Source organism: Callionymus lyra, chromosome 4 (assembly GCF_982586985.1).
Source record: "Callionymus lyra chromosome 4, fCalLyr1.hap1.1, whole genome shotgun sequence".
Taxonomy (NCBI): domain Eukaryota; kingdom Metazoa; phylum Chordata; class Actinopteri; order Syngnathiformes; family Callionymidae; genus Callionymus; species Callionymus lyra.
Genome location: NC_141821.1, coordinates 3,228,123 through 3,255,073, shown reverse-complemented (window position 1 = coordinate 3,255,073; position 26,951 = coordinate 3,228,123). Strand labels below are relative to the sequence as shown.

Genomic DNA, 26,951 nt, shown 5'->3' with positions numbered 1-26,951 from the left:
AGCGAGTTTGGACTGAACCAGAACCAGGGTTCGTTCCTGGAGTAACAACTAGTTCTAGAAGTTCCTCCTGCCAGGTTATCTTCTGTTGCTGATCCTCTCGTACTGTGCTCCGGGACCAACTCAGAAACATGGAGCAGAACCAGACTCAGTGTGTTGGTCTTCTGCTGTGTGTAGAGCAGTGTCCAGACCTGACCTTGGAGAGGAGCCTGGATCAGGAGGTTCTATCAAGGCCACTCTTTACTTTGTCTGAGATCATGACCCGAAGCCGCCGGATCAAAGATCCTTGTGCCTGGTCCAGGAGGGTCGGCAAGATCTAGTCTGGAGACCAGTGTTCCTGAGATCTGTCTGTGTAGGTCCTCATGGATCAAGGTCACGGTTCTACAAGGATATCCAAAGATTCAACTGGACTGAGGAGAGTTCTGGGAAGACATTTCACCTTCTCAACCAAGAAGCTTCTTCAGCTCAAAATAACTAGTGTAGGAGCTGGTAAACACTAGTTAGTGGGTCAGACTAACATCACACCAGAGATCTAATGACCAGTGAGAGTCTTCTAATCATGGGTTCAGAGAGTTCCACTGCAGCTCAGTTGTTCTGCTGCAGGAGCATCTTCCACTCAAGGGTTGTGTTTACGTCCTGGTCGAGTTAACTAGTTTAATCGACCATGTTTACCTAGTTATCAGTGGTTGTCTTTAGTCTGTTTAGATGTTAAAGTTCATCTTATGCTGTGTAAGAGTGAGTATAGTCAGTGTTTGTTACGATAAGGATAAGATATATAGCAATATACAGTGATAGTGTAGTAACACAGATATATGTGTAGTATTGTCCAGTACTTGACTCTGGTGTTGTGATAGTGTAGTAACAAAGATATATGTGTAGTATTGTCCAGTACTTGACTCTGGTGTTGTGATAGTGTAGTAACAAGTATATATGTGTAGTATTGTCCAGTACTTGACTCTGGTGTTGTGATAGTGTAGTAACAAGTATATATGTGTAGTATTGTCCAGTACTTGACTCTGGTGTTGTGATATTGTAGTAACAAGTATATATGTGTAGTATTGTCCAGTACTTGACTCTGGTGTTGTGATAGTGTAGTAAGAAGTATATATGTGTAGTATTGTCCAGTACTTGACTCTGGTGTTGTGATAGTGTAGTTACAAGTAAATATGTGTGGTATTGTCCAGTACTTGACTCTGGTGTTGTAGTATTTACTTACATTACTTTACTTACTTACTTTACTTATTAATTTACAGACCACATGACTCTTGACAAAGTTGTAACTACTTTAATTTGTTTTCAAACCAAAATATACCCAAACATCAGCTTTAAAAGCTGCTGGACTCACTGAACGACTGCTGCCATCTAGAGGCCGGAGGTTTAATTGAAACACAAAAATCAACAAAGGCCGTGAATATTTGCATGTAAATTATTCATATATATACACATATCATTTATTCCACAATTTATCGAATAACAAACATAAGAAGTTGAATAAAAAAAGGTAAGACAAATAAATAAATTATAAATCAATACTGTTGAGTGAAGGTTTGGTTTTTGTGGAGTTAGAAAACTGCAATATTTGAGTGTATGGATATTTTCTTACATGTCTAGTTCTAGGTCGAGAGCCAAAGGTGTAATTATTGGTTTATATCATTTTCCTTCTGGTCAAAAATACATAGAGCAATATTTAGTACTAGTAGAAAACTTGATAACAAACGTTGACCAGACTGTGTTTCGTTGTCGTGGCAACACGAGTCATTCAAGTCATTCAAACCAACGATGGAGAAGAAACGACTGTCCTTCAACAGAACGCACCTTTGAGGACCACGAGAACCTGGTGGAGCCTCTGCTGGCCTGGACCAGGGACAGCGAGAACAAGATACTCTTTCAGGAGCGGCCGGAGAAATTTGAGGTTTTCAAAAACCCTCAGGTGAGTCTTTACTAGTCATGTGATCTCCTGACTGTGATGTCATTGCATCTGGTCATTTCTGCTGCTGCATTATGGGACATTTATCAGTTTGTTGACGTCAAAGATATCTTAATGGTTTCAGTCCCGGTCGACAGGAAAGCCCAGGTGAAAAACAAAGAAATCTTTTCCAAAGATAAAACATCTGCAAATCTTCATGTCTGAGAAACTTCAGTTATTATCATGTTATTATGTCAGTTATTATCATGTTATTTTATCAGTTATCATGTCATGTTATACGTCAGTTATTATAGTGTCATTACATCAGTTATTATCATGTCATGTTATTACATCAGTTATTATCATGTTATTACATCAGTTATTATCGTGTTATTACATCAGTTATTATCATGTTATTACATCAGTTATCATGTTATTACATCAGTTATCATGTTATTACGTCAGTTATTATCATGTTATTACATCACTTATTATCATGTTATTACGTCAGTTATTATCATGTCATGTCATTACGTCAGTTATTATCGTGTTATTACATCAGTTATTATCATGTCATGTTATTACATCAGTTATTATCGTGTTATTACGTCAGTTATCATGTTATTATATCAGTTATTATCGTGTTATTACATCAGTTATCATGTTATTACGTCAGTTATTATCATGTTATTACGTCAGTTATTATCATGTCATGTTATTACGTCAGTTATTATCGTGTTATTACGTCAGTTATAATCATGTCATGTTATTACGTCAGTTATTATCATGTTATTACGTCAGTTATTATCGTATTATTACATCAGTTATTATCAGGTTATTACATCAGTTATTATCATTTTATTACGTCAGGTATTATCATGTTATTACGTCAGTTAGAATCATGTCACGTTATTATCTCACTTATTATCATGTTATTACATCAGTTATAATCATGTTTTACATCAGTTATTATATTGTTATTACCTCAGTTATTATCATGTCATTTTATTACGTCAGTTATTATCATGTTATTACATCACTTATTATCATGTTTTACATCAGTTAATATATTGTTATTACCTCAGTTATTATCATGTCATTTTATTACGTCAGTTATTATCATGTTATTACATCAGTTATTATTGTGTTATTACGTCAGTTATATCATGTTATTACGTCAGTTATCATCATGTCATGTCATTATCATGTCATGTCATTACGTCAGTTATTATCATGTTATTACGTCAGTTATCATGTAAATACGTCATGTATTATCATGTTATTACACCAGTTATTATCATGTCATGTCATTACGTCAGTTATTATCATGTTATTACGTCAGTTATCATGTTAATACGTCAGGTATTATCATGTTATTACATCAGTTATTATCATGTCATGTCATTACGTCAGTTATTATTCATGTTATTACGTCAGTTATTATCATGTTATTACATCAGTTATTATTGTGTTATTACGTCAGTTATTATCATGTTATTACGTCAGTTATCATCATGTCATGTAAATAGGTCATGTATTATCATGTTATTACATCAGTTATTATCATGTCATGTCATTACGTCAGTTATTATCATCTTATTACGTCAGTTATCATGTAAATACGTCAGGTATTATCATGTTATTACATCAGTTATTATCATGTCATGTCATTACGTCAGTTGTTATCATGTTATTACGTCAGTTATTATCATGTTATTACGTCAGTTATTATCATGTCATGTCATTACGTCAGTTGTTATCATGTTATTACATCAGTTATTATCATGTTATTACATCAGTTATTATCATGTTATTACATCAGTTATTATCATGTTATTACATCAGTTATTATCATGTTATTACGTCTGTTATTATCATGTTATTACATCAGTTATGATCATGTTATTACATCAGTTATTATCATGTTATTACATCAGTTATTATCATGTTATTACGTCAGTTATTATCATGTTATTACATCAGTTATTATCATGTTATTACGTCAGTTATTATCATGTTATTACGTCAGTTATTATCATGACGACGTGTGATTTGTGCAGAACTTCTATCTCTGGAAAAAGGACAAGAACGCACTCAAGGACATCAAGGACCTGGACAAGGAGATCCTCATCAAGGTCAGTGAGGTCGGATCACGTGACCCCTGGTTCCTCACACTCTTCTCTCGCTGCAGGAGAACTTCTGCGGCTCGTCCATCATCGTGCCCGACCTGGAGTCCGTCCTGCACCTGCGCGAGGACGGAAAGAAGTCGTGGAAGCAGCGACTCTTCCAGCTCAGAGCCTCCGGAATTTACTACGTCCCCAAGGGCAAGACCAAGGTCAGAGGTCACCCGAGACCAGCTTCGTTTATGGCTACAGATCAAACACATCGTTCATTAGGAGTTGTTCAGGATGACATCATGAGATGACATCATGAGATGACATCATGAGATGACATCATGACTTCATAGGATGACATCATGAGATGACATCATGACTTCATAGGATGACATCAAGAGATGACATCATGACTTCATAGGATGACATCAAGAGATGACATCATGACTTCATAGGATGACATCATGAGATGACATCATGAGATGACATCATGAGATGACATCATGACTTCATAGGATGACATCATGAGATGACATCATGACTTCATAGGATGACATCAAGAGATGACATCATGACTTCATAGGATGACATCATGAGATGACATCATGACTTCATAGGATGACATCATGAGATGACATCATGAGATGACATCATGAGATGACATCATGACTTCATAGGATGACATCATGAGATGACATCATGACTTCATAGGATGACATCAAGAGATGACATCATGACTTCATAGGATGACATCATGAGATGACATCATGACTTCATAGGATGACATCATGAGATGACATCATGAGATGACATCATGACTTCATAGGATGACATCATGACTTCATAGGATGACATCATGAGATGACATCATGAGATGACATCATGAGATGACATCATGAGATGACATCATGACTTCATAGGATGACATCATGACTTCATAGGATGACATCATGAGATGACATCATGAGATGACATCATGACTTCATAGGATGACATCATGAGATGACATCATGACTTCATAGGATGACATCATGAGATGACATCATGACTTCATAGGATGACATCATGAGATGACATCATGAGATGACATCATGACTTCATAGGATGACATCATGAGATGACATCATGACTTCATAGGATGACATCATGAGATGACATCATGACTTCATAGGATGACATCATGAGATGACATCATGACTTCATAGGATGACATCATGAGATGACATCATGAGATGACATCATGACTTCATAGGATGACATCATGAGATGACATCATGACTTCATAGGATGACATCATGAGATGACATCATGACTTCATAGGGTGACATCATGAGATGACATCATGAGATGACATCATGACTTCATAGGATGACATCATGAGATGACATCATGACTTCATAGGATGACATCATGAGATGACATCATGAGATGACATCATGACTTCATAGGATGACATCATGAGATGACATCATGACTTCATAGGATGACATCATGAGATGACATCATGACTTCATAGGGTGACATCATGAGATGACATCATGAGATGACATCATGACTTCATAGGATGACATCATGAGATGACATCATGAGATGACATCATGACTTCATAGGATGACATCATGACTTCATAGGATGACATCATGAGATGACATCATGACTTCATAGGATGACATCATGAGATGACATCATGACTTCATAGGATGACATCATGAGATGACATCATGACTTCATAGGATGACATCATGAGATGACATCATGAGATGACATCATGACTTCATAGGGTGACATCATGAGATGACATCATGAGATGACATCATGACTTCATAGGATGACATCATGAGATGACATCATGAGATGACATCATGACTTCATAGGATGACATCATGAGATGACATCATGACTTCATAGGGTGACATCATGAGATGACATCATGAGATGACATCATGACTTCATAGGGTGACATCATGAGATGACATCATGAGATGACATCATGACTTCATAGGATGACATCATGAGATGACATCATGACTTCATAGGGTGACATCATGAGATGACATCATGAGATGACATCATGACTTCATAGGATGACATCATGAGATGACATCATGACTTCATAGGATGACATCATGACTTCATAGGATGACATCTAATGATGTCAATAAAAAACAAGGTCATACTTTTAATATAAATATTATTGATTGTTATTTATTAACTGTGACTGATGATCAAAAGTGAATATTTTCAATGAAATAAAGACTAAAAACGTGCATCTGAACCAACGACTGTGATGTCATCAGTCGTCCAGAGACCTGGTCTGCTTCGTCCAGTTCGACAACCTGAACGTCTACTACGGTCAAGACCTGAAGAACAAGTTCAAAGCTCCGACCGACTTCTGCTTCGTGCTCAAGGTGAGCCACGACATCTCACTCAGAAGCTGCTGTACAACTCTATTACCGTCCGCTGGCAGGGTTGTGTGGTCGGGTGACTAAGAAGAAGAAGAAGAAGAAGTGAGAGAAGAAGAAGTATTTAGAGAAGTGAGAGAAGAGACTCTTTTATATTTGACTGAATCTAAAACACTATCAATTAAAAATAAAACTCTATACGTAAAACAAAATCTATTCATATTGAAAACATTGAATTGTTTAAAACCACATTTGAATAAAACACAGTTTGAACCTTGGAGTCGTTAGTCAATAATCTGCTGACACATGAGAGCGACAAACACACAAGGATGTGAAAGTTCTATTCTCAACTTCACACCATGAGGAAGAGAAAGAGATGAATCCGCAGAAAGTCATCCTCGGTTCTGAGAAGTTTCACATTTAAAGTCTAAATTTGAAGAGGGTGTGAGGTGGAGGAGTATCTTGTTCTCAAGTGAGGGGAGGATGTAGCGAAGACAGAGCTGAGCCAAAAGGATCGAGACGCAGCCTCATCCAGGAGAGACTCAGAGTAGAACGGCTTGGATGTGGATATTATCAAATATTCACAAAGAATATTTTAACAGAGTAGTCGAGTGATTCCTCTGCTAGAGTGTTTAAGAGAGCCAGAGTGACCATCTTCTGACCATCACTGACCATCTTCTGACCATCTTCTGACCATCACTGACCATCACTTACCATCTACTGACCATCTTCTGACCATCTTCTGACCATCACTGACCATCACTGACCATCACTTACCATCTACTGACCATCTTCTGACCATCTTCTGACCATCACTGACCATCACTGACCATCACTTACCATCTACTGACCATCTTCTGACCATCTTCTGACCATCTTCTGACCATCACTGACCATCACTGACCATCACTTACCATCTACTGACCATCTTCTGACCATCTTCTGACCATCACTGACCATCACTGACCATCACTTACCATCTACTGACCATCTTCTGACCATCTTCTGACCATCTTCTGACCATCACTGACCATCTTCTGACCATCACTGACCATCACTTACCATCTACTGACCATCTTCTGACCATCTACTGACCATCTTCTGACCATCTTCTGACCATCTTCTGACCATCACTGACCATCTTCTGACCATCACTGACCATCACTTACCATCTACTGACCATCTTCTGACCATCTTCTGACCATCACTGACCATCTACTGACCATCTTCTGACCATCACTTACCATCTACTGACCATCTTCTGACCATCTTCTGACCATCTACTGACCATCTTCTGACCATCACTGACCTTTATCTGACCATCACTGACCTTCATCTCACCATCATCTCAACATCACTGACCTTCATCTCACCATCATCTTACCTTCATCTCACCATCATCTCACCATCACTGACCATCATCTCACCATCACTGACCATCATCTCATCATCACTGACCATCATCTCACCATCACTGACCATCATCTCGCCATCTTCTTTACATCATCTTCTTGCATCCTCAGCACCCTCAGATCCAGAAGGACTCTCAGTACATCAAGTACCTGTGCTGTGACGACGAGGCCTCCATGAATATGTGGGTGACGGGCATCAGGATAGCGAAGGTAAACGTCAGGTTCCTCTGAGAGTTGAGGGTTCAGTCGATGACCGTCTTCGTGTCGACAGTACGGAGCTTCGTTACACGACAACTTCAAGACGGCTCAGAAGAAACGCCCCATGAGCTCGGCCTGGACCACACGCATCACCGCAGCCTCCATCACAGGTGTGGACAACACAACACAACACAACACAACACAACACAACACAACACAACTCTGACACACACGTCATTTGAAACTCACTTGTGTTTGTGTCGCAGATCAATCTCAGGCCAACGGTCACTTTCCAGCAGCTCCACCTCCACCTGCGGTGAGAAGAAACTGTTTTTTACAGGAAGTGGGTTTATCTGGTTTGATAGAGTCCCTGAGTCTATTAGTGTTGCATCATGGGAGGAGCATTGGTGCTGAGAATAAGATGAAAAGATAAAACAAGACAAGACAAGACAAGATAACATAAGAAAAGTCAAGATAAGATAAGATAAGATTAAAAGACAAGATAAGACAAGACAAGAAAAGTCCAAATAAGATAAGTCAAGATAAGATAAGATTAAAAGACAAGATAAGATAAGAAAAGACAAGATAAGATAAGAAAGGCCAAGATAAGATAAGATAAGATTAAAAGACAAGAGAAGATAAGAAAAGTCAAGATAAGATAAGTCAAGATAAGAAAAGATATGACCAAAAAACAAAACAAGACAAGACAAGAAAAGACAAAATAAGATAAGATTAAAAGACAAGACAAGATAAGATTAAAAGTCAAGATAAGATAAGATGAAAAGACAAGACAAGATAAAATAAGATTATATTAAAGACAAGTCAAGATAAGATAAGTCAAGATAAGTCAAGATAAGATAAGAAAAGACAAGATAAAATAAAATAAGATTATATTAAAGACAAGACAAGATAAGATAAGTCAAGATAAGATAAGATAAGATAAGAAAGACAAGACAAGACAAGACAAGACAAGACAAGACAAGAAAAAGATAAGATAAGTCAAGATAAGTGGTTCACGATGTCGGATCAGCTTCTTCATGAAGATCATCTAAGTTCTTAAAAACAGGATCTTTTTTAACACATTTCATTTTTTTGTAGGACTTTGGAAATGTTCCTCCTCCTCCTCCTCCTCCTCCTCCTCCATATGCAAATCTCCCTCCTCCTCCTCCTCAGCCAAACTTCCCTCTCCCTCCTCCTCCTCCTCCTCTAAGTACCAAGAAACCTTCTCCTCCGCCGGGTCCTCATCAACACCTCAACTTTCCTCCTCCTCCTCCTGTGATGTCACACCTCCCTCTTCCTCCTCCACCTCTGGACGACTCCTCCGAGGACCTCCCGGACTTCCTCCCGCCGCCTCCTCCCGTCACCGGGGCCTTCTCGCCTCCTCCTCCACCAGCCAAGAAGCTCCCTCTGCCTCCTCTTCGCGCCTCCTTCAGAGGCAAACAGCAGCCTCTGCCTCCTCCTCCTCCTCCAGGAGCTTTCCCAGGAGCAGCAGTGTTACCTCCTCCTCGTACCTCCTTCAGAGGTAAACACCAGCCTCTGCCGACTCCTCCTCCAGATCCAGGCTTCCTGCCTCCTCCTCCACCTCCAGGAGCAGCGGTGTTACCTCCTCCTCGTTCCTCCTTCAGAGGTAAACAGCAGCCTCTGCCGACTCCTCCTCCAGATCCAGGCTTCTTGCCTCCTCCTCCTCCAGCAGCTTTCCCAGGAGCAGCGGTGTTACCTCCTCCTCCTCCTCCAGCAGTTCAGCCGGTCTTCACAGGAGCAGGAGGACCTCCTCCTCCACCGCCACCTCCTCCTCCTGCGACCTCTAGACCATCACCTGCTCCAAGAGGCCCAGCAAAGAAGCCTCCTCCTGCTCCTCCCAAGAGGACTACTCCATCCCTGCAAGGAGGAGCAGAAGGAGGAGGAGGAGAACTCATGTCAGAACTGATGCTCGCCATGAGAAAGAAACGAGGAAACGTTTAGTTGACGTTCAACACATCGATAACAATAAACAATATTTACAAAATGTATGATCATTTTTTAAACATAGAGTTTAATATTATAATTACATTAAAAAACGATTTCCTTATTTTAATATTTTTTTATTTGTATCCTTTTAAAGTCAATATAAAAACATTTTATCATTATTATTATTATTATTATTATTTATCATCTGATCAGACTAAACCAATCGAGCACTGAACGATCGATCCAACTTTTAAATTCACTTCCAACTGTAAAACTATCAGGAGAAAATATCTGAAAACATCTGAAAATATCTGAAAACATCTGAAAACATTTGAAAATATCTGAAAACATCTGAAAATATCGGAATATATATAAAAATATCTGAAAATATCTAAAAAATATCTGAAAATATCTGAAAATATCTGAATATATATGAAAATATCTAAAAAATATCTGAAAATATCTGAAAATATCTTTAAATATCGGAAAATATCGGAAAATGTCTGAAAACATCTGAAAACATCTGAAAACATCTGAAAACATCTGAAAATATCTGAAAATATCTGAAAATATCTGAAAATATCTAAAAAATATCTGAAAATATCTGAATATATAGGAAAATCTATGAAAATATCTGAAAATATCTGAAAATCTCTTTAAATATCTAAAAATATCGGAAGATATTGGAAAATGTCTGAAAACATCTGAAAATATTTGAACACGTCTGAAAACATCTGAAAATATCTAATAATAACTTAAAATATCGGGAATATCTGAAAAAATCTGAAAAAAATCTGAAAAAAATCTGAAAAAAATCTGAAAAAATCTGAAAATATTTGAAAATATCTAATAATATCTGAAAATATCTAAAAATATCTTAAAATATCGGAAATATCTGAAAAAAATCTAAAAATATCTGATTGGCTGAAAGTTTGATCCAGTAGCTCGTTGCTCTGTTAGTCTGGAGACTCTATTATAGCAACATTTATATATTGAATTTAAAATTTTAAAACTTTTCACAATAAAACTGCAGCAGCTTCTGTTTCCTGCCTCGGTTTGACATTCATTTAGAACCGAAAATAAAGCTGGATCCTGTCGTCGCTCTACTGTCTCTCTGACTCCTGCTTCTTCACTGTTAATCTACTGTCGTGTTCAAGATGTCATCATCTTCACTTCAGTTCACTTCTGTCTGTCGCTGGTTCAAGTTCTGTGGCATAAAAGTTCACCTTTGACCTTTTATGGAATGTCTTCTGGAGATATTGTGTAAATAGAATTTGACTTTTCTCTCGACAGTCTGGGTTTACAAATGTGTGTCTTTACATTTCTGAAGCAGTTTGTTAGGCTGTTAAACAATATTTTATTGTATATATAAGTTTGTATGTAAATACAAGTCAATAAAACACGAGAATCATTTCATGTCTTTTGTTGTCAAGAGTTTGTTGATGTCAAGATACAATGATACATAGTGATATATAGTGATAAGTAACAAGTATATATGTGTAGTATTGTGGAGTACTTGACTGTGTTGTTGTGATAGTGTAGTAACAAGTATACATGTGTAGTATTGTGGAGTACTTGACTCTGGTGTTGTGATAGAGTAGTAACAAGTATATATGTGTAGTATTGTGGAGTACTTGACTGTGTTGTTGTGATAGTGTAGTAACAAGTATATATGTGTAGTATTGTGGAGTACTTGACTGTGGTGTTGTGATAGTGTAGTAACAAGTATATATGTGTAATATTGTGGAGTACTTGACTCTGGTGTTGTGATAGTGTAGTAACAAGTATATATGTGTAGTATTGTGGAGTACTTGACTGTGGTGTTGTGATAGTGTAGTAACAAGTATATATGTGTAGTATTGTGGAGTACTTGACTGTGGTGTTGTGATAGTGTAGTAACAAGTTTATATGTGTAGTATTGTCCAGTACTTGACTCTGGTGTTGTGATAGTGTAGTAACAAGTATATATGTGTAGTATTGTCCAGTACTTGACTCTGGTGTTGTGATAGTGTAGTAACAAGTATATATGTGTAGTATTGTCCAGTACTTGACTCTGGTGTTGTGATAGTGTAGTAACAAGTATATATGTGTAGTATTGTCCAGTACTTGACTCTGGTGTTGTGATAGTGTAGTAACAAGTATACATGTGTAGTATTGTCCAGTACTTGACTCTGGTGTTGTGATAGAGTAGTAACAAGTATATATGTGTAGTATTGTGGAGTACTTGACTGTGTTGTTGTGATAGTGTAGTAACAAGTATATATGTGTAGTATTGTGGAGTACTTGACTGTGGTGTTGTGATAGTGTAGTAACAAGTATATATGTGTAATATTGTGGAGTACTTGACTGTGGTGTTGTGATAGTGTAGTAACAAGTATATATGTGTAGTATTGTGGAGTACTTGACTGTGGTGTTGTGATAGTGTAGTAACAAGTTTATATGTGTAGTATTGTCCAGTACTTGACTCTGGTGTTGTGATAGTGTAGTAACAAGTATATATGTGTAGTATTGTCCAGTACTTGACTCTGGTGTTGTGATAGTGTAGTAACAAGTATATATGTGTAGTATTGTCCAGTACTTGACTCTGGTGTTGTGATAGTGTAGTAACAAGTATACATGTGTAGTATTGTGGAGTACTTGACTCTGGTGTTGTGATAGAGTAGTAACAAGTATATATGTGTAGTATTGTGGAGTACTTGACTGTGTTGTTGTGATAGTGTAGTAACAAGTATATATGTGTAGTATTGTGGAGTACTTGACTGTGGTGTTGTGATAGTGTAGTAACAAGTATATATGTGTAATATTGTGGAGTACTTGACTGTGGTGTTGTGATAGTGTAGTAACAAGTATATATGTGTAGTATTGTGGAGTACTTGACTGTGGTGTTTTGATAGTGTAGTAACAAGTATATATGTGTAGTATTGTGGAGTACTTGACTGTGGTGTTGTGATAGTGTAGTAACAAGTATATATGTGTAGTATTGTCCAGTACTTGACTCTGGTGTTGTGATAGTGTAGTAACAAGTATATATGTGTAGTATTGTCCAGTACTTGACTCTGGTGTTGTGATAGTGTAGTAACAAGTATATATGTGTAGTATTGTCCAGTACTTTACTCTGGTGTTGTGATAGTGTAGTAACAAGTATATATGTGTAGTATTGTCCAGTACTTGACTCTGGTGTTGTGATAGTGAAGTAACAAGTATATATGTGTAGTATTATCCAGTACTTGACTCTGGTGTTGTGATAGTGTAGTAACAAGTATATGTGTAGTATTGTCCAGTACTTGACTCTGGTGTTGTGTTAGTGTAGTAACAAGTATATATGTGTAGTATTGTCCAGTACTTGACTGTGGTGTTGTGATAGTGTAGTAACACGTATATATGTGTAGTATTGTCCAGTACTTGACTGTGGTGTTGTGATAGTGTAGTAACAAGTTTATATGTGTAGTATTGTCCAGTACTTGACTCTGGTGTTGTGATAGTGTAGTAACAAGTATATGTGAAGTATTGTGAAGTACTTGACTGTGGTGTTGTGATAGTGTAGTAACAAGTATATATGTGTAGTATTGTCCAGTACTTGACTGTGGTGTTGTGATAGTGTAGTAACACGTTTATATGTGTAGTATTGTCCAGTACTTGACTCTGGTGTTGTGATAGTGTAGTAACAAGTATATATGTGTAGTATTGTCCAGTACTTGACTCTGGTGTTGTGATAGTGTAGTAACAAGTATATATGTGTAGTATTGTCCAGTACTTGACTCTGGTGTTGTGATAGTGTAGTAACAAGTATATATGTGTAGTATTGTCCAGTACTTGACTCTGGTGTTGTGATAGTGTAGTAACAAGTATATATGTGTAGTATTGTCCAGTAGTTGACTCTGGTGTAGTGATAGTGTAGTAACAAGTATATATGTGTAGTATTGTCCAGTACTTGACTTTGGTGTAGTGATAATGTAGTAACAAGTATATATGTGTAGTATTGTCCAGTACTTGACTCTGGTGTTGTGATAGTGTAGTAACAAGTATATATGTGTAGTATTGTCCAGTACTTGACTCTGGTGTTGTGATAGTGTAGTAACAAGTATATATGTGTAGTATTGTCCAGTACTTTACTCTGGTGTTGTGATAGTGTAGTAACAAGTATATATGTGTAGTATTGTCCAGTACTTGACTCTGGTGTTGTGATAGTGAAGTAACAAGTATATATGTGTAGTATTGTCCAGTACTTGACTCTGGTGTTGTGATAGTGTAGTAACAAGTATATATGTGTAGTATTGTCCAGTACTTGACTCTGGTGTTGTGATAGTGAAGTAACAAGTATATATGTGTAGTATTGTCCAGTACTTTACTCTGGTGTTGTGATAGTGTAGTAACAAGTATATATGTGTAGTATTGTCCAGTACTTGACTCTGGTGTTGCGATAGTGTAGTAACAAGTATACATGTGTAGTATTGTCCAGTACTTTACTCTGGTGTTGTGATAGTGTAGTAACAAGTATACATTTGTAGTATTGTCCAGTACTTTACTCTGGTGTTGTGATAGTGTAGTAACAAGTATATATGTGTAGTATTGTCCAGTACTTGACTCTGGTGTTGCGATAGTGTAGTAACAAGTATATATGTGTAGTATTGTCCAGTACTTGACTCTGGTGTTGCGATAGTGTAGTAACAATGACACAGTGAAGTTGAATATAAACACTGTTCTGTGAAAACAAATAAATAGCAACATATACAAGTATTAATACTTTCTTAAACTATATCTCAGTGAGATCTGCCATCTAGAGGCCGGAGGTTCAATTGCAACAATTGTTTGCATGTTAATAATTTAAAAATATTATTATTATTATGTTTCATACATACTTTACACACTTCACATAACAAATGTAATTTTAATTCTTAACCTTTCTCTGGTTCTACAATTCAATGATGGTCGTAATAACTTACGTGTTACTTACTTGTGTATGTTGAGCGTCGCAGGACCTTTGATCCGGTTCATGTTCTCAGACTCGACCAAGTGTTCCTGGTTCTTCTGTGGACCTGGTGTGTCTGGTCTTCATCTCCAGGAACATCTTGATTCCAGGAGGATCTCCACACGTTGACCTTCGACTATCACAGCTCGTACTTACTTACTGACATGTCTCAGACCATGGTTCTCACTCGTGTCCCGCTATCTTTGGATTTTGTTCTCGAGTGAGGGCAGAGTGTATGTAGAGACCAGAGGATTAAGATACAACCTTGAAATAATCCTCCTGAAGGCACGCGTCTCATAATACAACCATGTTTTCCATGTATTTTGTGGCTCAAATCCAACAAAACTTGAACTTAAACTGATTCGTCAACTTGAAATATAACTTGTTGATCATTGGATCTAATAAGAGACACGTTAGAAACGAAAAAAATATTATGTTTATTTATGTTTAATTCAAGAGGAGCAGCTGACCTTCAGCTTCTTGGACCAGGACGGGGGTCTGGCTGCGTACCCCGCCTCCTCCGCAGACTCTTGTGCCACGAAAGGTGACGACAGGATGTGTTGCAGCAGCGCCACCTGGTGTCCACAGCAGGGACGCGCAGGCGTCGGATAAACACGTCAGGTGTGGATGTTGCTGACGCTCACTGACTCACCTGAGAGAAGTCGTTCATCTCAGCCCCTCTGGTCGCCGACTCCGCCATCCAGTTCCTCAGCACGTATCGAGGATTCACACCTGGAGGTCGAGAGGTTCACGAGGGAAAAATACTGACTCGGCAACTGGACTCACTTCTCATCCGTTGTTGTCGCTTCAGGTGTGTGTCGGTCTGTCGTCTGCGGAGAACAACAGTATTGTGTTACATTTTTAAACTTGAGGATCAAAGTGTGAAACGAGTTATGGATCCAACATCGTTTAAAAGTTCTTTGACAGGAAATGAGAATCTAAAAATAAATGCAACAACAATTGATCGTTTAAAAAGAAATAAAGAAATTCAACTTATAACAGAATTTGTAAAAACTGAAGCGAATTATGTTCAGATGTTTTTTTTTATCTTAAAATGTACTCATTGGTGGAAGATTTTAACAATTACAATTTAAAAAATGTATTATCCATCCATCCATCCATCTATATATAATATATATATATAATATAATAAGTATATGTATCTTATAGTAAAAATATATTTATTTATATATATACAACTATATTTAAAAGACTAATGATGAACAGAAAGTCAAAACTCAATTAAAATTGTATTCTTTTTCATTTCCTTTTAATGCGTTATAACTTCTTCGAATATAATATTATTAAGTTAATTTTTCACATGTTTAAGTTTAGTGTTATACGTTTTTATGTAATAATAATAATAATAATAATATATTTAATTCATAAAGCACTTTATACTGTGGAACAGAAACAAATTCCTCGTCAGTGAACCTTTGACCGACGATGGAAAATGAAAATAATTCTGATTCTTAATCTGAAACAGTTAAAGATGTATTTGTTAAATCTTACACTTTGTTATTTAAGCTTCAAATGTGCTGAAAACAAAACTTCTTCATCACTGACTCACAGAAACTCATGTTTCTTTCGTCAAATTGATCCTATAATTAATGGTGGAAAACATCTTGTGGAGAACACTGAGGTTCAAAGATCTTCTTCGGCTACATCTGACTCCAGGTCTATCCAGGTGTTCTTGTCCGAGTCTCTCACCTGAGCCGGAGCTCGTACGAGTCCAGCCAGTCAGAGAAGCTGGAGTGAGAGGACAGGTCGTTCAGAGCCCAGAGCTGGAAGACAGGAGCAGTCGAGAGAAGATAGAAACGACTTCTTCACGGACGTCAACGAGGATTTAAACTTCAACACTTACTTTAGACAAATACATGACGATGACTTAGAGAAACAAACGACTACTTCAATAACTTTCATACAAAACTATACTAGTTAATAAGTGTCATCAGGAGATTAAATGATTAAATACAACATTTCACATCTTCAAACTTAAACATGTTTTTTTTTAAATAAGTCAATTTGTATCCTTTTAATTTTAAATCTAATCATGTTTGTATATCAGTGTCAACTTTCAGCCAATCGTGCGACGTGCAGACGATCATGTGACCGGTTTTGTCTGGTGACACTATATATATATATATATATAGTTATATTCAAAACAAAAATTGTGTGTTGAATTTAAAATAAACTTGAATGACTTTAGACATTTTTTTGGAATGATTAGAAATATAAAGTAAAACTATTTATAAAAAATCATTAATTTTATAAAATGTTTGATTTATTTTGTAATTTGTAATGTATAATGTAATTTAATAATTCAAAACAAAACAAATTCAACCTTTGAAATTAATTATTAAAACGACATTTTAATGCTTAAAAAAACAAGATCTTAATTTATTAACTTATTTTAGAAACCTACACATTTGAAAACATTTATTTTAAAACCTACATTTTTTAATGATTCAAAATAGAAAAGCAAAAATGTATTTAGATTTTTTAACTTTTTTTTTTAGTAATTTCCTTAAAAAAAAAACATTCAAATTTCACAACTAACCGTTCAATATCCGACGACACTGACCGTGAAGATCCAAAACATTAATATTTAAAGGATGAAAAGACAAACATTTACTTCGTCGAAGTCTCTGCTGTGAAGCTGCGCGGCTGTGATGTCGCTGAGCTGCCTGAAGGTGGCGCTAAAGTCCGCCCTCGTGTCTTCCATCAGCTGCAGAGTCACGTCTGTTAGAAACACGTCACTGTGAGACCAGAAGGTCCTCCAACCTTCAGCAGGAACGCCACCAGATGTTCGTCCTCCTCCGACTCGCCCAGAAGTCCCAGCTTGGCCTTGAACGAGCGGTGGATCCTGGAGCAGACGCAGGAAGGTGACCGAAGGTCAAGATGGTCACGAGTCTCGCTCGCTCACCTGTTCAGGTAAATGTCAACGAAACCCTCCAGAGAAGCTCCAGCCCTGAGAGAAGAAGATATTTGATCATCTTCATCCATCAGACTATGACGAACCACAGCTTCACCATCACGACACACAAATATTGAGCGTAAACAACATATTGATCTTTCAAACTGCAGCGATGAGTTCACTGAGAGGGTCTGAGAGCGCAGTAAGAAGTTGAAGTTCAGTGTAAGTATCACGGATGGATGGATGGATGGATGGATGGATGGATGGATGGATGGATGGATGGATGGACGGACGGACGGACGGATGCATGGATGCATGGATGGATGGATGGATGGATGGATGGATGGATGGATGGATGGATGGATGGATGGATGGATGGATGGATGGATGGATGGATGGATGGATGGATGGATGGATGGATGGATGGGTGTAGATGGATGGATAGGTGTGGATGGATGGATGGATGGATGGATGGATGGATGGATGGATGGATGGATGGATGGATGGATGGATGGATGGATGGATGGATGGATGGATGGATGGATGGATGGATGGATGGATGGATGGACGGACGGACGGATGGATGGAAGGATGGATGGATGGAAGGACGGATGGATGGATAGATAGGTGTAGATGGATGGATAGGTGTGGATGGATGGATGGATGGATGGATGGATGGATGGATGGATGGATGGATGGATGGATGGATGGATGGATGGATGGATGGATGGATGGATGGATGGATGGGCGGACGGATAGATAGGTATAGATGGATGGATGGATGGACGGACAGACGGACGGACGGATAGATAGGTGTAGATGGATGGATGGATGGATGGATGGATGGATGGATGGATGGATGGATGGATGGATGGATGGATGGATGGATGGATGGATGGATGGATGGATGGATGGATGGATGGATGGATGGATGGATGGATGGATGGATGGATGGATGGATGGATAGATAGGTGTAGATGGATGGATGGATGGATGGATGGATGGATGGATGGATGGATGGATGGATGGATGGATGGATGAATGGATGGATGGATGGATGGATGGATGGATGGATGGATGGATGGATGGATGGATGGATGGATTCATAAAAAACGAGAACAAAGTGCAATAAAAAACAGAAGGTTATAAATGAAAGACATTATTGATCGGTAGGAAACATTCATAGTAAAGGTTTGTTATTGTTAAACAATGTTTCCTCACAGTTCCTTCTGTCGACCCGTCAGGACGTGACTCAGAGCCTCCAGAAGCTTCTCCAGGTTGAACATTCCGGCCTCGGCCTGAGATCCGATCCTGTACCTGCCCTCGTCGTCCGAGGTGTTCGGGACGAAATCTGAAATCGTTCAAAGCAGAAATGAATAAACCTGACATGCGGTTGAAGATTCTTCGCTGCCCTCACTTGGATCGTACTCCTCCATGAAGCCGAACGGTCCGTAGTCGATGGTGACGGAGACGAGGCTGAAGTTGTCAGAGTTACAAACTCCTGGAGGTTCAACAGCATGAAGGTTTCAGTGTTTTTCTCACTGAGATACAGTTTAAGAAAGTATTCATTCTTTTATATGTCGCTATTTACTTGTTTACGAATATATAAACACTTGTTCTCTTTCAAGTCATGTTTTATTTTCATCATAGTTCTTTTATAGTTTGTATTTGAATAAAGTCTGTATAAAATAATTCAAAAATTGCATGTTCATGTTTGCGTTGCAATTAAACTTCCGGCCTCTAGATGGCAGCAGTCAGTACGTCCTCCACAGCTAAGAGAAGAATGATGACTGAGGACGAGAGGATACAGTGAGTCCAGCAGCTTTTTAAAGCTGATGTTTGAACATATTTTGGTTTGAAAACAAATGAAAGTAGTTACAACTTCGTCAAGAGTCATGTGGTCTTTAAATACTACAACACCAGAGTCAAGTACTGGACAATACTACACATATATACTTGTTACTACACTATCACAACACCAGAGTCAAGTACTGGACAATACTACACATATATACTTGTTACTACACTATCACAACACCAGAGTCAAGTACTTGACAATACTACACATATATACTTGTTACTACACTATCACGACACCAGAGTCAAGTACTCGACAATACTACACATATATACTTGTTACTACACTATCACAACACCAGAGTCAAGTACTGGACAATATTACACATATATACTTGTTACTACACTATCACAACACCAGAGTCAAGTACTGGACAATACTACACATATATACTTGTTACTACACTATCACAACACCAGAGTCAAGTACTGGACAATACTACACATATATACTTGTTACTACACTATCACAACACCAGAGTCAAGTACTGGACAATACTACACATATATACTTGTTACTACACTATCACAACACCAGAGTCAAGTACTGGACAATACTACACATATATACTTGTTACTACACTATCACAACACCAGAGTCAAGTACTGGACAATACTACACATATATACTTGTTACTACACTATCACAACACCAGAGTCAAGTACTGGACAATACTACACATATATACTTTTTACTACACTATCATAACACCAGAGTCAAGTACTGGACAATACTACACATATATACTTGTTACTACACTATCACAACACCAGAGTCAAGTACTGGACAATACTACACATATATACTTGTTACTACACTATCACGACACCAGAGTCAAGTACTCGACAATACTACACATATATACTTGTTACTACACTACCACAACACCAGAGTCAAGTACTGGACAATACTACACATATATACTTGTTACTACACTATCACAACACCAGAGTCAAGTACTGGACAATACTACACATATATACTTGTTACTACACTATCACTAAATATCACTGTGTATCCTTGTATCGTGACATATTATTTCAACATATTCTTGCATATTTTCACTCATACTGAGATAAACATCGTCACCGTGAGCGAACCCCAGTGTCGTCCACTGAGCGATCAGATGAGCCGTTTCCTTCACCACTGTGGAGTAAAATATCTGAGGAAACATGAAACAATATTTTCAGCACAAGATGTTTGATTGACAGAAGTAAACACTCACTAAATATTTATCAGGATCTTTGGTGTCGATGAAGCGAAAATGTTCAAAGATCACGAGATCCAGAAGTTTCCTAGAACAAACACAAAGAACAAACTCAGGTTCTGTTCACTGGAGGTCCAACAATCTCACCTCAGAAGATCTATTTCTCCACTTCGAGACAAAATCTCCAACGAACCGAAGCGAAACCAGGATTTTGCTAATCGAAGGACGACGGCTCCTGAGAGAGAAGCAGACGAGAGTTCCAAATACATTCAATTATACTTCAATAAAGTGTATTTATTTTATTTATTGTCACCTCGTTCAGTCTTCACTCTGCCGTCGTAGAACTGGTCCCTGAGAACTGGTTCTTCACTGACAACAAGACTGAGACGACAGAAGCAGTCGTTACATTTCTGACACAAACAATGATCCTGTTCTGTCGAGAATCTCAACATGACTGAATTATTATTTTAGTTTCCTGTCTGGACGAGGAAACGTATTCTTTATATAAATGTTTATTTAAGGGACAACTAAAGTGTGTATGTGCGTGTGTGTTGAAGTGATGTGACCATAACCACGCTGTGTGTGAAGGTTTGTGGTCTCCACCTCCAAGGGACTCGTTGTATAAAACAAAGCAGGATTACAGCTGGAGGAGGAGTGAAGCCATTATTGTCATAATGGACTCTCGTAGCCTCTCGTTTGTCCAGATTTCAGAGCAACTTTATAAAGTAATAATTAAAACATGGTCATGATGAGAAGTTACTGCGTCTTGAAGAACATTCACTACATGACACCAGAGTTGATACTAGTTGATGTTTAATGACACCAGAGTTGATACTAGTTGATGTTTAATGACACCAGAGTTGATACTAGTTGATGTTTAATGACACCAGAGTTGATACTAGTTGATGTTTAATGACACCGGAGTTGATACTAGTTGATGTTTAATGACACCGGAGTTGATACTAGTTGATGTTTAATGACACCAGAGTTGATACTAGTTGATGTTTAATGACACCAGAGTTGATACTAGTTGATGTTTAATGACACCAGAGTTGATACTAGTTGATGTTTAATGACACCAGAGTTGATACTAGTTGATGTTTAATGACACCGGAGTTGATACTAGTTGATGTTTAATGACACCGGAGTTGATACTAGTTGATGTTTAATGACACCAGAGTTGATACTAGTTGATGTTTAATGACACCAGAGTTGATACTAGTTGATGTTTAATGACACCAGAGTTGATACTAGTTGATGTTTAATGACACCGGAGTTGATACTAGTTGATGTTTAATGACACCAGAGTTGATACTAGTTGATGTTTAATGACACCAGAGTTGATACTAGTTGATGTTTAATGACACCAGAGTTGATACTAGTTGATGTTTAATGACACCAGAGTTGATACTAGTTGATGTTTAATGACACCAGAGTTGATACTAGTTGATGTTTAATGACACCAGAGTTGATACTAGTTGATGTTTAATGACACCAGAGTTGATACTAGTTGATGTTTAATGACACCAGAGTTGATACTAGTTGATGTTTAATGACACCAGAGTTGATACTAGTTGATGTTTAATGACACCAGAGTTGATACTAGTTGATGTTTAATGACACCAGAGTTGATACTAGTTGATGTTTAATGACACCAGAGTTGATACTAGTTGATGTTTAATGACACCAGAGTTGATATTAGTTGATGTTTAATGACACCAGAGTTGATACTAGTTGATGTTTAATGACACCAGAGTTGACACTAGTTGATGTTTAATGACACCAGAGTTGATACTAGTTGATGTTTAATGACACCAGAGTTGGTACTAGTTGATGTTTAATGACACCAGAGTTGGTACTAGTTGATGTTTAATGACACCAGAGTTGATACTAGTTGATGTTTAATGACACCAGAGTCGATACTAGTGATGTTTAATGACACCAGAGTTGATACTAGTTGATGTTTAATGACACCAGAGTTGATACTAGTTGATGTTTAATGACACCAGAGTTGACACTAGTTGATGTTTAATGACACCAGAGTTGATACTAGTTGATGTTTAATGACACCAGAGTTGGTACTAGTTGATGTTTAATGACACCAGAGTTGGTACTAGTTGATGTTTAATGACACCAGAGTTGATACTAGTTGATGTTTAATGACACCAGAGTCGATACTAGTTGATGTTTAATGACACCAGAGTCGATACTAGTGATGTTTAATGACACCAGAGTTGATACTAGTTGATGTTTAATGACACCAGAGTTGATACTAGTTGATGTTTAATGACACCAGAGTTGATACTAGTTGATGTTTAATGACACCAGAGTTGATACAAGTTGATGTTTAATGACACCCGAGTTGATACTAGTTGATGTTTAATGACACCAGAGTTGATACTAGTTGATGTTTAATGACACCAGAGTTGATACTAGTTGATGTTTAAACTACTAACAAACACCAGAACATGTCAGGACTTAAATAAACCTCTAACAAGTTCTACCTGTCGTGGCTCACCTGGCGGCCCTGCTGGTGGGAACACCCAGGAAGTGCATGGCTTCACTGCACAAGAACTCTCTGACCGACGAGCGGATCACAGCTCGACCGTCACCAGACCTGCAGGAGAGACACGAACACATGAGAAGAAATAACAGAGTTACATGTAAGTCTGAAGTTCCTTCTTGATTTAAGGAGATTCTTTCATTAACTTTCTGTCATGAAGAAAGAAAAACAGAAGAAAAATAAAAAAAGATTTATTAATGAATTTTTAAAAATGATATAAAAGAAAACATAAAGTCAAAAAATATAGAAAGATAGATGAAACTTTATTGATCCCTCTGGCACTTAGATCTTTGGCCAGGACTCGATGGTGGTGCTGATATGAAGTCAACACACACCAACACATCACTACCATCTAGTGGACTCTGAAGATAATGACACTGTTTCATGAAGCTTCATCAACACATCACTACCATCTAGTGGACTCTGAAGATAATGACACTGTTTCATGAAGCTTCATCAACACATCACTACCATCTAGTGGACTCTGAAGATAATGACACTGTTTCATGAAGCTTCATCAACACATCACTACCATCTAGTGGACTCTGAAGATAATGACACTGTTTCATGAAGCTTCATCAACACATCACTACCATCTAGTGGACTCTGAAGATAATGACACTGTTTCATGAAGCTTCATCAACACATCACTACCATCTAGTGGACTCTGAAGATAATGACACTGTTTCATGAAGCTTCATCAGCACAGCACTACCATCTAGTGGACTCTGAAGATAATGACACGGTTTCATGAAGCTTCATCAACACATCACTACCATCTAGTGGACTCTGAAGATAATGACACTGTTTCATGAAGCTTCATCAACACATCACTACCATCTAGTGGACTCTGAAGATTATGACACTGTTTCATGAAGCTTCATCAACACATCACTACCATCTAGTGGACTCTGAAGATAATGACACTGTTTCATGAAGCTTCATCAACACATCACTACCATCTAGTGGACTCTGAAGATTATGACACTGTTTCATGAAGCTTCATCAACACATCACTACCATCTAGTGGACTCTGAAGATAATGACACTGTTTCATGAAGCTTCATCAACACATCACTACCATCTAGTGGACTCTGAAGATGATGACACTGTTTCATGAAGCTTCATCAACACATCACTACCATCTAGTGGACTCTGAAGATAATGGCACTGTTTCATGAAGCTTCATCAACACATCACTACCATCTAGTGGACTCTGAAGATAATGACACTGTTTCATGAAGCTTCATCAACACATCACTACCATCTAGTGGACTCTGAAGATAATGACACTGTTTCATCAAGCTTCATCAACACATCACTACCATCTAGTGGACTCTGAAGATAATGACACTGTTTCATGAAGCTTCATCAACACATCACTACCATCTAGTGGACTCTGAAGATAATGACACTGTTTCATGAAGCTTCATCAACACATCACTACCATCTAGTGGACTCTGAAGATTATGACATCATACAACATCTTGTTGAATCAAACATCTACGTTTACACATTAAACTACAGTAAAAACATAAAAACATAATTTTCTAACTAAACCATGAACAGAGAAACATCACTCGATCAAAAGTTAATCAACATGTCACACCTTGAATAAGGAGTTTTTCCAGAACCTTTCAGTTGTAGTTCCCATGTTTCTCCTCTTCTGAAGACCAGAACCAGTGTTAGGCATTCAAACCTCGAACCACAACTGAACACACATGTCTGTTGTTACAGGTTATAGAACATTATCATCATTTAACAGTTAAAGAAGACGACACGACAATTGTCATCACCTCATCATACGTTAGCTTTCATTCATACTCTGGTTGTGACAAAATTATATTGAAACAAATCAACAATAATTGTAAACATTCAACAACACCAGAAGTGAGTCTCACCTGTTGACGTACTGACCCAGTAGGTGGGCTCGTCCATCACCCAGTTGACCGGCCCAGTAGCCAAACTGTCACAAAAACAAGTCTCTTCTTACACAGATCGTTAGAACTATTAAGTCATTATTATTGTAGAATATTTGCTCTGTGCTGCAGCAGATCAAGTACTTTGACTTTTAAATAGTTTCATTAAACTTTGTCATCGTAATAAATGTAAATGACAAGAAATGTCATTAACTCCAAATGAAAGACACTTTAAAGATGATTCACATGTTAAATCTAACAAAATAATACCTGATGACCTCCGTATCTGTGAGTCATGGGTTCAGATCCTGCTAGAAGTTTGCTGCCGCTGACAAAGTGGAGAAAATCCTCCGATCGTGTGACGTTTATGTCGAGATCTAAGATGTGTTCAAGGACGTCCTGTTAAATAATTGAAAGATGTTTTCATTTTGTTGTTTAAAAGCTTGAATCGTGTCGTCGACCTTGGAAACCGCGGCCAGCCTCAGAGGACCTCTCAGTGGAGTTGGATCGGACTCAGAGAAGACACAGTTCTTCACCGCTCGCACGGAATTCCCAGTCATTTGGTCGACAGCGAACGCATCTGCAGATTAAAACACGTTCGTATTTAAAGAAAACACCTGCATCCACGTTACCTTTGAGCTTCCTGGACGAGACTCGGAAGTGATCCAGGTTCTGTGAGAGTCTCTCTGCACTCGTGGTCCATCTAGATGGTTCTGCGTCATCACGAGAACACGGAGAAGTTCTCGGGCAAACGTCGAGGCCGTAGGTACAAGTCGTCGCTACTAGAATGATTCCTAAAAGTTGTATTTGTGTCATTGTTGACATAATAGAGTGAATTTCTATTTTGAAACTAGAAAAAACAAATAGTCACAACTTATTCTAACTATATCTACAGTTATAAATACGTTTTGAGTTTATGTGCACTAGAAGAATAAGATACACAACGTCAAGACAATATAAACATGATTTTTATTTAGATACATTTATATTTTAATTTGTTGTATTGTTCTAAAGATTATTTATTCGAATTATCATTCAAATGCACAATCACATTTATTATAAATAATGCTTGAAAACTTGATTTTGTTTTTATATTTATATAATTACTAGCATTTTGCGTGAAATCTCAAACATTATTTTATCTTTAACCATGAAATTATCGTAGAGGTTTGTTTGTTAAAACATTTGTATGCAACTAACTGAAGGTGACGCTGAGATAAACAATTAAATAACTTTACTAAGGACAATAAGGGGTTTTAAAGACACGGATACGATTCAAAACATAGTCACAAATAAAGGTTAAAGTATAAATAGATTCAAAACAATAGAAATAAATTAAACTATCTGGAAGCTAAACATAAGTCGCTGTCGGCGAACAAACAGGGAATTACGTTAGCATTAGCGTTAAGTGAATAGTTTAGAGTTTTAACTAATAAAGTCTGACGTTTGAAGTTAAAAACAATATATATATAAATAAAAACTTGTTATTTTTCTCTTCCTGACTCCTGTCGCATAGTCGTGTGACGTCATCAAGCGCCGCCC

At 37.6% G+C, this 26,951-nt stretch overlaps 2 protein-coding genes across 4 annotated transcripts in view; one reads left to right on the top strand and one right to left on the bottom strand.

Moving 5' to 3' along the window:
- The window catches only part of apbb1ip (amyloid beta precursor protein binding family B member 1 interacting protein), a 41,543-nt gene extending 30,151 nt beyond the window's left edge, over positions 1 to 11,392 (top strand). The window contains exons 7-14 of the mRNA XM_087788464.1: positions 1,806 to 1,927; positions 3,964 to 4,038; positions 4,095 to 4,238; positions 6,315 to 6,425; positions 7,943 to 8,041; positions 8,103 to 8,199; positions 8,296 to 8,345; positions 9,128 to 11,392. Coding sequence (XP_087644590.1) covers positions 1,806 to 1,927; positions 3,964 to 4,038; positions 4,095 to 4,238; positions 6,315 to 6,425; positions 7,943 to 8,041; positions 8,103 to 8,199; positions 8,296 to 8,345; positions 9,128 to 9,991 — 1,562 coding nt within the window. The 3' untranslated portion in view covers positions 9,992 to 11,392. The remainder of the gene's footprint in view (positions 1 to 1,805; positions 1,928 to 3,963; positions 4,039 to 4,094; positions 4,239 to 6,314; positions 6,426 to 7,942; positions 8,042 to 8,102; positions 8,200 to 8,295; positions 8,346 to 9,127) is intronic.
- Positions 11,393 to 15,369: 3,977 nt separating this feature from the next.
- LOC148080560 (uncharacterized) lies at positions 15,370 to 26,925 on the bottom strand. 3 transcript variants are annotated; one of them, XM_087788457.1, is made up of 19 exons: positions 26,042 to 26,925; positions 25,871 to 25,989; positions 25,680 to 25,808; positions 25,392 to 25,456; positions 25,100 to 25,201; positions 23,446 to 23,544; positions 21,241 to 21,308; positions 21,075 to 21,162; positions 20,946 to 21,015; positions 20,810 to 20,882; positions 19,280 to 19,363; positions 19,084 to 19,213; positions 17,872 to 17,916; positions 17,730 to 17,811; positions 17,581 to 17,673; positions 16,656 to 16,729; positions 15,732 to 15,775; positions 15,598 to 15,677; positions 15,370 to 15,520 (listed from the first exon to the last, which is right to left on the bottom strand). In XM_087788457.1, the coding sequence occupies exons 1-19, from the start codon at positions 26,232 to 26,234 to the stop codon at positions 15,398 to 15,400; spliced, it is 1,761 nt and encodes a 586-aa protein (XP_087644583.1). In that variant the 5' UTR covers positions 26,235 to 26,925; the 3' UTR covers positions 15,370 to 15,397. The 3 variants fall into 3 exon arrangements, with proteins under 3 accessions (XP_087644583.1, XP_087644584.1, XP_087644585.1); XM_087788458.1 differs by having other exon boundaries at positions 25,100 to 25,156; positions 26,042 to 26,924; XM_087788459.1 differs by having other exon boundaries at positions 25,680 to 25,786; positions 26,042 to 26,053.
- Positions 26,926 to 26,951: the final 26 nt, after the last annotated feature.

What these genes read in the sequence shown, in the direction of transcription:
- LOC148080560 (XM_087788457.1), bottom strand. Translation starts at nt 26,234, where the DNA reads ATGTCAACAATGACACAAATACAACTTTTAGGAATCATTCTAGTAGCG. An exon ending in CTGGGTCAGTACGTCAACAG is followed by an intron (nt 25,202 to 25,391) that starts GTGAGACTCACT and finishes ATGTGTGTTCAG; the next exon opens with TTGTGGTTCGAGGTTTGAAT. An exon ending in AGATGAACGACTTCTCTCAG is followed by an intron (nt 15,521 to 15,597) that starts GTGAGTCAGTGA and finishes TGTGGACACCAG; the next exon opens with GTGGCGCTGCTGCAACACAT.